The following is a 12,293-nucleotide window of genomic DNA, read 5'->3' on the forward strand; positions in this document are numbered from 1 at the left end:
GAAAAACATTTAAAACACACACTCGTACCACTTGTTGGACCCAGAGAGGCTGCTGTGTACAAGCATGCTGCCATCTTACTGGCGATCTCTTATCTTAAATTTAACATTTCCGTCCTCAGAAAAAAGATTCTGACTGTCCATCCAGTCAATGCCTCTCCTGATTTTATAGTTTTATCTCAAATATCAATGACACTGATTATAGGAAGGAGACAAAGTTCAACTGGGCAAAGTTTAGGAGAAGTTTTAAACTGCTGCCAGTCATAGATATAAAGAAAAATCTTTAAATCACGGTGATGGCTAACACACTTGTGTGAGCAAGTCAGACATGAACATTTCACTTATTGTATTGTTATTTAACAGAGATATAGATGGGAGTTACCACTTACCTTATTATCAACACAATAAATGTTAACCCAGTCAAAAATTTCAGTCGGAGATCTGAAACAAAAATAGAAACACAATATGTGCAAGCACGAGATCTGTACGCTATTGGAATGGATGAAGTAGAACTGAAAAATGTAATAGAGGATTCAATAACTAACATAGATAAACGAACATAAAAGAATACAGCACAGAAATAAGCTCTTCAACTCACAATGTCTTTGTCAAATATAGCAAAGCATTGGTTCTCTTCTGCCTGTACTTGATCCATATCCCTTCACCCTGCATGTTCATGTACCTATCTAACAGCTTCTTTAATGCTCTTATCATCTCTGTATCCACCACTCAGCAGGAACCTATTCAAAGCACCTACCACTCTGTGTAAAAAAACTTGCCTTGCACATCTCCTTAAATCCCCCCCTCACCTTAAATGCATGTTCTCTAGTACATGGCATTTCTATCTTGAGAAAGATATCCGACCATCTAATCAATGCCTCTCATAATTTTGTACATTTCTATTACATCTCCTCTCAGCCCCCAATGCTCCAGAGAAAATAATACAAGCTTGTCCAATCTCTCTTTAGTCATAGTCATACCTTACGGATTCTGGGGGAAATTGGTTTTCGCTACAGTTGCACCATAAATAATTAAATAGTAATATGTAAATTATTCCAGGAAATAAGTCCAAGACCAGCCTATTGGCTCAGAGTGTCTGACCCTCCAAGGGAGGAGTTGTAAAGTTTGATGGCCACAGGCAGGAATGACTTCCTATGACACTCTGTGTTGCATCTCGGTGGAATGAGTCTCTGGCTGAATGTACTCCTGTCCCAACCAGTACATTATGTAGTGGATGGGAGACATTGTCCAAGATGGCATGCAACTTAGACAGCATCCTCTTTTCAGACACCACGGTCAGAGAGTCCAGTTCCATCCCCACAACATCACTGGCCTTACGAATGAGTTTGTTGATTCTGTTGGTGTCTGCTACCCTCAGCCTGCTGCCCCAGCACACAACAGCAAACACGATAGCACTGGCCACCACAGACTCGTAGAACATCCTCAGCATCGTCCGGCAGATGTTAAAGGACATCAGTGTCCTCAGGAAATAGAGACGGCTCTGACCCTTCTTGTAGACAGCCTCAGTGTTCTTTGACCAGTCCAGTTTACTGTCAATTCGTATCCCCAGGTATTTGTAATCTGCCACCATGTCCACACTGACCCCCTGGATGGAAACAGGGGTCACCGGTACCTTAACTTCCCTCAGGTCTACCACCAGCTCCTTAGTCTTTTTCACATTAAGCTGCACACACCATGTGACAAAGTTTCCTACCGTAGCCCTGTACTCAGCCTCATCTCCCCCACTGATGCATCCAACTATTACACCCTCTAATCTAGGGAGCATCCTGGTAAACCTCTTCTGCACATCCTTCATGTAATGGGCAGTCAGAACTGCACATAATACTTCAAAGTGCGGCCTAACCAAAGTTTTATGTAACTGCAAAGTAACTTCCTGACTCTTATATTCTCATTGCCATAGACAATGAAGGCAAGCTCTCCTCTATCTACCTGCATGGCCACTTCTAGAGAGCAAAAGACTTGAACCATAAAATCCCTCTGCACTTCACTGCCATTAAGGATTCCGCCATTAATTGTATACTTACCCCTTAGACCACACGCTGACTTAGATTAAACTCCATTTGCGATTTCTCTGCCCAAATTTGTAACTGATCTATATTCTGCTATAATTCACTGTCCCCACCTCCACCAATCCTTGTGTCATTTACAAGCTTACTAACCAATCCATCTATGTTTTCATCTGAGTAATTTATATATCACACAACAGTGATCTTTGCAGAAAACCACGGGTCATGAATCTCCAGCCAGAACCACATCTTCTATGGGCCAGCCAAATCTGAATCCAAACCATCAAATCACCACAGATTCCACGCATCTAGATCAGCCGACCATGAAGGGCCCTAGCGAATGCCTTACTAAAATCAATGTAGATGACATCCACTTGCTCAGCCCTTATTAATCACCTTCACACATCCTCAAAAAACACAATCAAGTTAGTAAGACATGACCTGCCCCACACAAAGCCTGTCCCTAATCAGGCCATGTTTTTCATGTGAATCCAATCCCTAAAAATTGTCTCCAAAGGCTTCCCTACCAATCTCATGAGGCTCACCAGCCTGTAATTTCCTGGATTATACATATTTCCCCTCTTAAACAACATTAGCTACTCTTCAGCACTCTGGGACCTTGCCAGTTACTAGTGGGGAAACAAAGACCTTCATCAAGTTCACGAGAAGTAAGATTAACTTTCACATATATTTCCTTTACTGAAATGGGAACTGAAGTTACTGAATGACTTCATGCCCATTCTACTGAACATTAGGACTGTTGTTGTGTTGGAATGGCAAATATCCTGCCTAAAAAGCACCACGTCCAGTTTCCTGGTGTGCTCTAAATATTATTTCTGCAACAATGAAGTCAATAGCCTCTCCCACTGGCAGCCAAGTTCTGCGTTCTGCCCAGCTTGCTCAGGACCGACACTGCAGAAACAAAAGGGAGGACTGAGGAATGTAGGAATAAGAATCTGTGAAAAATGCATTTCTTGAAAATATAAAATAAAATAAGAAATCATGGGAAATTCTTAGTAGATCATACAGCATCTGTGGAAGGAAAAGCAGACAACATTTCTGTGAACTGGGAAGGAGATGAAAGGGAAATTTAAACAGTAGAATAGGTGGTGCCAGGAATGCATAATCTTTGATGGAAAGAGCAGACAGAAATGCTGTTGTTAAGCAGAGAACTTCAGGGCTGGTGTTCCTGGAAGAGAAGCAGCAGAGAATTCAACTGCTGACAGAAGTGTGAGTAGGGGAATACCTTGGATCCAGTAATCATAATTCCATTAGTTTCAAGATAATTAAGAAGAATGATAGGACTAGATTCTACATTGGAGAAAGGTCAGTTTAGATGGCAACAGGAAGGATCTGGCAGGTGTGGTTGGGATAGGTTACTTTCTGGTAAAGCAAGGCTTGGTAAGTCGGAAATCTTCGAAAGTAAAATACTGAGATAGCAGTGGTTGCGTGTTCCTGTCAGAATAAAAGGCAAGGATAACAGGCTTAGGTGACCTTAGTTTCGAGGGTACTGAGGCCCTGGTTAAGGAGGAGGAGGAGGTGCATATCAGGTATACTGGTATAGGCAGCAAGGAACAAATAAAGCACTTGCGGAGTATAAAAAACACAAGGGAACTCCTGAGAGGGAAATTAGGAGGGCTAAAAGAAAACACAAGGTTGCTCTGGCAGACAAGGTGAAGAAGAATCCCAAGGGATTCTACAGATAGATTAAGAGCAAAGGACAAAATTGGTCCACTTCAAGATCAGTGTGGTCATCAATGCATGGAGATGAAAGAGAGGGGAACGATCTTAAATGGATTCTTTGCATCTGTATTTTCTCAGGAGATGGACACAATGTAAATAGAACTGTGGCAAAACAGTAGTGAGGTTATGGGCTGTAATATAGATTATGGAAGAGGAGGTGCTTATTTGAGGCAAATTAGAATGGGTAAGTCACCAGGACCTTACCCCTCTGAGATGTACCCTCAAACTTCATGGGAGGCAAGTGCAGAAGTAACGGGAGCCTTGGTAGAGATATTTAAAACATCCTTACCATGTGCGAGGTGCCAGAGGACTTGAGCAGAGCTAATGTTCTGTTGTTCAAGAAAGGCTCTAAGAATAAGCTAGGAAATTTAGGCCCATGAGCCTGATGTCAGTAGTGAGTACATTCTAAGGAACAGGATATTGTATAGGAGCATTTGGATAGACAGGACCTAAGGGATTGTCAAGGCCTTTGACAAAGTCCTACTTGGGAGGATGGTCCAGAAGGTTTGGTCACTTGGTTTACAGGATGAAGTAATAAATTGGACTCAACATTGTCTTAGTAGGAGAAGCCAGACAGTGGTAGTAGATGCTTGCCTTTCTAAATGGAGACCTGTAATTCATGCTGCGCAGCAGGGATCACTGCTGGGTCCATTAAAGATCTGAATGTTAATGTGGTAAAATGGATCTGCAAATTTTTGGATGACACCATGATTGGTGGCACAGTGGAAAACAAGGAAGGCTATCAAAATTTGGTAGGTGAGACTAGAATTAAGGGACACAGCCTCAAGATTCTGGGGAGTAGATTTAGGATGGAGATGAGGAGGAACTGCTTTCCCCAGAGATTGGTGAATCTGTGGAATTCTCTGCCCAATGAAGCAGTGAAGGCTATCTCAATAAATATATTTAAGACAAGGTTGGATAGATTTTTACATAGTAGGGAAATTAAAGGTAATGGGGAAAAGGCTGGTGGGTGGAGATGAGTCCATGGCCAGATCAGCCATGATCTTATTGAATGGTGGAGCAGGGTCAACGGGCCAGATAGCCTATTCCTGCTCCTATTTCTTGTGTTCTTATGTAAAGTGATCTGGAACTACTGGAAAAATAGGCTAAAAGTTAGCAAATGGAATGTAATGCAGACAACTGTGAGACACTGCATTTGGGAGGACAAACTAAGGTATGACTTACACAATGAATGGTAGAGCACAGAGGAGTGTTGTAGAACAAAGGGAATATAGATCCATAATTGTTTGAAAGTGGTATCACAAGTAGATAGTTCACAAAGAGAGCACCTGGCACACTGGCCTTCATAAAAGGGTCTGGCCAAAGTTGATTGGAAAGGAACATGAGCAGGGATGACAGCAGAACAACAATCGCTGGAGTTTTGGGATCAATTCTGAAGGTGCAGGGTAGATACATCTTTAAAGAACAAGTATTCTACAGGAAAGATAAGGCAGCCATGGCTGACAAGGGAAGTCAAAGCCAACATAACAGCAAAAAAAGACATATAATATAGCAAAAATTAGTGGGAAGTTAGAGAATTAGGGTGCCTTTAAAAACCAACAGAAGGCAACTAAAAAAGCCATAGAGACAAAAGATGAAAAATGAATGTAAGTTCGCTAATAATATAAAAGAGGATACCAAAAGTTTTTTCAGATATATAAAGAGCATAAGAGAGGCAAAAGTGGATTTTGGATTGCTGGAAAATGATGTTGGAGAGGTACTAATGTGGGACAAAGAAATGGTGGACAAACTGAATAAGTATTTTGTGTCAGTGGCAGACACCAGCAATAAGCCAGAAGTTTGGGTCTCAGGGAGTAGAAGTGAGAGCAGCTGCTATTACTGAGGAGAAGGTGCTTCAGAAGCTGAACGGTCGGAAGGTAGATAGGCCACCTGGACCAGATGGACGACAGCCTAGGGTTCTGAAAGAAGTAGCTGAAGAGATTGTGAAGGCATTAGTAATGATCTTTCAAAAATCACTATGTTCTGGAATGGTTCCAGAGGACTGTAAAATTGCAATGTCACTCCATGCTTTTAGAAGGGATGGAGGCAGTAAAAAGGCAATTATAGGCCAGTTAGCCTGACTTCGGTGGTTGGGAAGATGTTGGAGTCTATTATTAAGGATGAGGTTTTGGGGTACTTGGGAGACATATTATTAAATAGGCCAAGGTCAGCATGGTTTCCTTAAGGGGAAACCTTGCCTGACAAATCCGTTCGAATTCTTTAATAGACAAAGGAGAGTAAGTGGATGCTTTGTCTTCCAGAAGGCCTTTGACAAGCTATCTTTCACATAATACCATGGTCTGTTAATCTACTGACCATGGTACTACATGAAAGATACTAGCATGGATAGAAATTTGCTGACCGGCAGAAGGCAAAGAGTGGGAATAAAGGGAGCTTTTTCTGGTTGGCTATCTGTGACTAGTGGTGTTCCACAGGGGTCAGTATTAAGACCACTTCTTTTTATGCTACATGTCATTGAATTGGATAATGGAATTGATGACTTTGTGGCCAAGCTTGCAAACAATACAAAGATAGGTCTAGGGGCAAGTTATTTTAAGGAAGCAGGGGATCTGCAGAAGGACTTAGACTTATTGGGAGAATGGGAAAAGAAGGGACAGATGGAATACAGAGTAGGGAAGTGTATGGTCATGCACTTTGGTAGAAGAAATAAACAAGTAAACTATTTTCTAAACAAAGAGATAATTCAAAAATCAGAGGTGCAAAGAGACTTGGGGGTCCTTGTGCAGGATTCCTTCAAGGTTAACCTACAGGTTGTTGGTGAAAAGGATGGCAAATATGACATTAGTATTCATTTCAAGAGGACTGGAATATACAAACAAGGATGTAATGCTGAGGCTTTATTAGACATTGGTCACACAGCACTTGAAGTACTGTGAATAGTTTTGGGCTCCTTATATAAGAAAGGATGTGCTGGCATTGGAGAGGGTCCATCGGAGGTTCATGAGAATTATTCTGGGAATGAAAGGGTTAACATATGAGGAACATTTGATGGCTCTGGGCCTGTAATTGCTGGAGTTAAGAAGAAAGAGGGGGATCTCATTGAAACCTATTGAATACTAAAGGCCTAGATAGAATAGATGTGCAGAGGGTGTTTCCTATAGTAGGGGGAGCCTAGGACCAGAGGGCACAGCCTCAGAATAAAGGGCATCCATTTAGAACAGAGATAAGGAATTTCTTTAGCCATAGGGTAGTGAATCTGTGGAATTCATTGCCACAGACAGCTGTGGAGGCCAAGCCATTGGGTATATTTAAAGCGGGGATTGATTGGTTCATGACTGGTCAGGCCGTCAAAGGATATGAGGAGAAGGTAGGAGAATGGGGTTAAGAGGGATAATAATTAAGCCATGATGGAATTGTGGAGCAGACTCGGTGGGCTTAATGGCCTAATTCTGCTCCTATGTCTTACAGTCTTACGAATCAAAGTATTGAGAACAGGAGCTTGGATTTTATGTTGAACTTGTATATGACATTGGTGAGGACTATTATTGCATTCAGTTCTGGTCACCTATCAACAGGAAAGATATCAGTTAGATTGAAAGAGTACAGAGAAAATTTACAAGGATATTGCCAGGTCTTGAGGAACTGAATTATAGGGCAAGATTGAAGAGGTTAGCAGGCTGATGGTATACTGCCATCAGCACCCGATTTAGAGGCAAATGGTCCCAGGTTCAAATCCGGCCGGGTCCTTGTATGCTTTCCATCCATGCTGGGTTAAGCATCAAACTAGCAGCTCAAGCCTCGTAAAACAACAATCACAAGGTGCAAAAAGGAACAACAATTGAATAGGTTAAGACTTTATTCCCTGGAACACAGGAGAATGAGGGGAGATTTGATCGAGGTATATAAAATTATGTGGAGTATTGATAAGGTAAATGCAAGCAGGTTTTTTCCACTGAGGTTGTGCAAGACTACAACTAGAGGCTGTGCTTTAAGGCTGAAAGATGAAATATTTAAGGGGAACCTGAAAGGGAACTTCTTCACTCAGAGGGTTCTGTGTGTGTGGAACAAGCTGCCAGCGGAAGTGATGGATGTGGGTTTTATTGCAACATTTAAGGGAAGTTTGGAAGGTACATTGATGGGAGGGGTATGGAAGGCAGATTAACATTCAGCCCAGCTAGATGGGCCGAAGGGCTTGTTTCAGAGTTGTAGTGCTCCATGCCTCTATGATTCTATGAACCCTATCAAGTCCATGGTATGTTTGAAAGTCGGCCATCAAATGACTCGTTTGTGCACAACTTAGTTCCATGGTACACATGCAAATGGGTCTAACCCCAATCAGATTCATGCAACAATAAATTTCACTCACCGAAGTACGGCATATTTTTCAGTTCCGAGCAAGCCCTCACAATCAGGAAAACCAGATAGAGTACATACAGGGAACCCACTATCAAAAAGAAAATCTTCATTCCCTACCAGAGGGGGCAAAAAAAGGAAAAAAATTAACATTACAATGAAAGAAGGAATCCTTATGTAATGCCAAGGTTAAGATCTTTACTGCTATGCTGTAGGTATTTAATTTTAGCAGTTCTATAAAAGCATTCTGTTCTGCTTCCAGCTTGTGTGAGTTTGAGCTATGATAAGAGGCTTGTTATTCACCTCAGGAATGTGCTTTCAGCAAATCAGGATCATGAGATGGGATAAGGTTCTGGAGAAGGTCTTGGTTGGCAGGAGCTGGAAGAAGAGGGGGGAAAGACGGCTGAGGATGCCGTCCCTGTTGCACAAGGTGCTTGGTGCCTGGCTTCAAGAAAGAAGAAGCGGTACTCCCACGGGAGACCTGTTTGTTCGAGATGGATTACGGGCAACGTTCGGAAGGTGGTGTGCACTTTCACGCGGACTGAGGGTCTGGTGCATGAGTGACAGACAAGTTCAATATAAGCTCCAACTTCAGTGCACATTTAACTGCTTAAGAGTAATGGGCCCTTTCTGTTTTTTTCCTTTCTTTCACTTAACAACTGTTTGCTTAATTTAACAGTCTTAAATATACTTCTTTTTAATTGTATGTAGTGTATGATCTGGTACTTCTTGCCGGGGCAGTAACTCACACAGCATTCACACAGGGGTTGGGTGGGTGAGACATTCTCATGGATTTGGTGGGACCAAAGTTGTGCACACCCAGTTTTCCAGAGATGCCCCGTATAAGGGGATTTCACTTACAAAAGAATACTGTACTAAAATGGCATGATACAATAGAAAAAAAAACAAAGTAGTATTTTGTAGCACTGATTATTGACAACAAGATGTTTGCAATGCACTTAATAACCAATGGTTCCGTCACCATACTACAGAGTTAATTTGAACTCATCATTGGAGGAACTCAGTGGGTAAGGCAGCATCAATGGATGGAAATGGGTAATCAATGATTTCGGCTGAGAGCCTTCTTCTAGGTCTGCCTTCTCTTGCACTTTTCAAAATGGTTGTACCAATTCATCATACAGTAATTCTGGAAATGCAATTTAGCCAAGGTTAGACATGAAATCAAGATAGAGAAGAAAGGTAACTGAGCCACAAAGGGACTATGGCAACATTTATTAAATTAAATCAATCAAGAAGCAAGTGACATGGTAGGTCAAAGGCCTGTTCCTGTTCGGTACTGCCCAACTTATTTTTCCTTTAGTGAGGTGCTCAATTATGACGTGGTGGTATAATGACGTACTTTTACATCTAACGTAATGAATTATGTAAACAACAAAGAATACCTAATCAAACAATATATTGACAATATTACTCAAATATTACTGAAATAATAAATGCACTACACTCCTTCCTGCTGAAAACTCCCAACTGGGAGTGTATTTCAAATATGTAATGTATTACTCTCTAGCCACCTTATATACATAGTATACTATATAAAACAACTACTATATAGACATTCCGAGCACAGCAAATTTTAAATTGTCCCTTTCAGGCCTAGAGATTTAATCACCATGGAAGATCTCTTACCCTTGTGGGATAATATACCATTTTTCCTGACAAGATGAAGGGTTACTCTGCTTGGCAGGAGAGACTTAAGGCTGTGAAACAATCTCAAGTCCTGGGGCCTTATCTGAGGTGGTTGTAGGAGTTGACTCCAGGACTGCAGGAAGTGGTTCTGACAGCTCTGGACACCTTTCTTCTCTAACAATTGACTCTGCTCTTCCCAACTGATCGATGTGTCTTCTCCAGATGATATTAAAAGTAATCTCCACTGTGTAGGACAGTGGTTCAGTTCTACCCTTAATCTTTCCAAATACCCACTTTTAACCAACTCTGTGGTCCCTCAACAGGATTGCTTGTCCAGAATCTCCAGAAGTGAAACATCAAACCTCCTTGTTTGAAGGACCTCAATTTGTCTCAGCTTTTTGTCCTGCATACTCCTTCTGAGATTGGGTGTAAGGTAATCCAAGCGTGAGCATGAGATGACCTAGGAACAGCAAATAGCTGGTAAGTTGTTGGTTGTGGAGTGTGCCGAACTGCAATATGCAAGGAGGAATTTGGCAAGCTTCTGGTTCATTGTACGTGCAGTGTGTTCTGCTGACATTGCTCACAGTATGTTCTTTAGATTCTGGACAACCCTTTCCGTCAAGCCATTTGTAGCTGGGTAGTACGGCGCCGATGTAATATTTTATTCCAGTCATTTTCAGGAATGACTGAAATTGTTCTGCAATAAACTGTGGTCCATTATCACTAAGTGTTCTGGAACATCAGTCCTTGAGAAGAGGCTTCTCAACACATCAACAGTGTCCAAGCTGTACTGGAGGCTATTGGGAACACTTCTGGCCACTTTGTAGCTACATCACTATTACCAAGAAATTTGTGCTCATGAATAGACCAGCAAAATCCACATGAATCCTCTGTCAGGGCAATGCAGGCCATTCCCAGGGACCTTGGCATCTTCTGGGCATGTTAGCACCCCAAACAGTGCATGGCAAGTTGGTCAATCCATTGATCTATCCCAAGCCACCAGTCAAAGCTTCAAGCTAACGTTTTCATTTTTCCACACCTAGATGACCAGAACGTACTTCCTCCAACACTTTAGCTCTCAGCTTGGACAGTACAACAACTCTCAATGCCCACATAAGGCAACCCCCATCAAGGGCAAGTTCATCTCAATCTTGGTAAAAATGGGGAGCCAGAATTTATAATGCATATTCCAGCCATTTTGAGACACTGGGGTCTTTCCTGCTTTCCCTTTGGATCATCTCTGCCAATAATAGAGAGAACTTTGATTTGCATTAGAGTGGATATATCAAACAGAATGTCCTCTTTTGTAAATTTTTCAGGTATTTCCCCTTCCAATGGTAAACGGGACAAATTGTGTCCTCCAAGAAACAGAGCCCATCTCCGTATTCATGCCGCTGGCATTAGTGGAACACCTTCTGTCGACTGAAAATGGAGACCAGTGGTTGTTGGTCAGTAACGAGGGTAACCTCTCTCCCATACTGATACTGGGTGAAATATTTTACACCCCAAGCAATTTACACTTCAAGGCCTCTGTGTCACCCTATGCGTAATTTTCCTCTGCAGCAGTAAGGGAATGTGACACAAAGGCTATGGGACATTCACTCCCATCACGTATAAACAGTTGATATGACTGCACCTGTGCCATAAGTGAAGTGTTGCAGACAAGCTTCACTGGACAATATGGATCATAATGTGTGAGTATGGTGTCTGGTGTCACCATTTTCTTTCTCCTTTGGAAAACCACCTCACACTGTTTTGTCCATTGCCATTTCTTCCTGATCTATAGTAATGAGTTCAAGGGGTGGGGCACATTAGCCAGGTTTGGCAGGAACCTGTTAAAAATAATTCACAAATCCTAAAACGTGTCCTTTGGCCGTGAGTCATCCACCCCTACTTGAATTTTCTCAGCACACTTGTGTTATTCTTGTGCGTCAATGATGTGACCACAGTAAGCGATGCTTGGTTTAAAGAATTCACACTGGTGCATCATGCTCTGAACACATAGTCTTCTAATCTTTTTAACACTGTCTTGAGATTTTGGAGATGTTCCCTGTCACCCTTACCAGTGACAATAATGTCATCTAGGTAATACTGAGTGCCTGGGCAGCCTAGCAGTATCTGGTCCGCAGCTTTCTGCCAGAGTTCAAGTGCAGATACTACTCCAAAAATAAGCCTAATTATAGCAATAAAGCCCTTGATGCGTATTTATGGTGAGAAACACTTTGAACTCGTCTTCCATCTCCATCGGTAAATGAGCTTCAGCTAAGTTGACTTTGCTGAAGTGCTTCCTTCTAAAAAAGTTTGCAAAGATATCCTCGACCCTGGGCAGAGGGTACTGTGTTGATGGTGATCTTAAAATTACCACAGATCTGACAGACCCATTCTTCTTAGCCACTGGGACCACTGGCATTACCCACGGGCTCCACTCAACCCTGGAAAGTATTCATTCAGCTCCATGCGATCTAACTCACTGGCTACTTTATCACAGATGGTATAAGAAACTGCATGGGCTTTGTAAAACTTGGGCATGGTATTTTCATTTAACGTTATTTTACCCTTGATATG

General features: G+C 42.0%; 1 protein-coding gene across 3 annotated transcripts in view; it reads right to left on the reverse strand.

Moving 5' to 3' along the window:
* tmem181 (transmembrane protein 181) overlaps window positions 1–12,293 on the reverse strand; it is a 137,798-nt gene that overhangs the window by 19,967 nt on the left and 105,538 nt on the right. For all 3 annotated transcript variants that reach the window (XM_072265941.1, XM_072265942.1, XM_072265944.1), the window contains exons 12-13: window positions 8,095–8,197; window positions 387–438 (exon numbers count right to left, since the gene is read on the reverse strand). In XM_072265941.1, the coding sequence (XP_072122042.1) occupies window positions 387–438; window positions 8,095–8,197 (155 nt within the window). The remainder of the gene's footprint in view (window positions 1–386; window positions 439–8,094; window positions 8,198–12,293) is intronic.

Source organism: Mobula birostris, chromosome 8 (assembly GCF_030028105.1).
Source record: "Mobula birostris isolate sMobBir1 chromosome 8, sMobBir1.hap1, whole genome shotgun sequence".
Taxonomy (NCBI): domain Eukaryota; kingdom Metazoa; phylum Chordata; class Chondrichthyes; order Myliobatiformes; family Myliobatidae; genus Mobula; species Mobula birostris.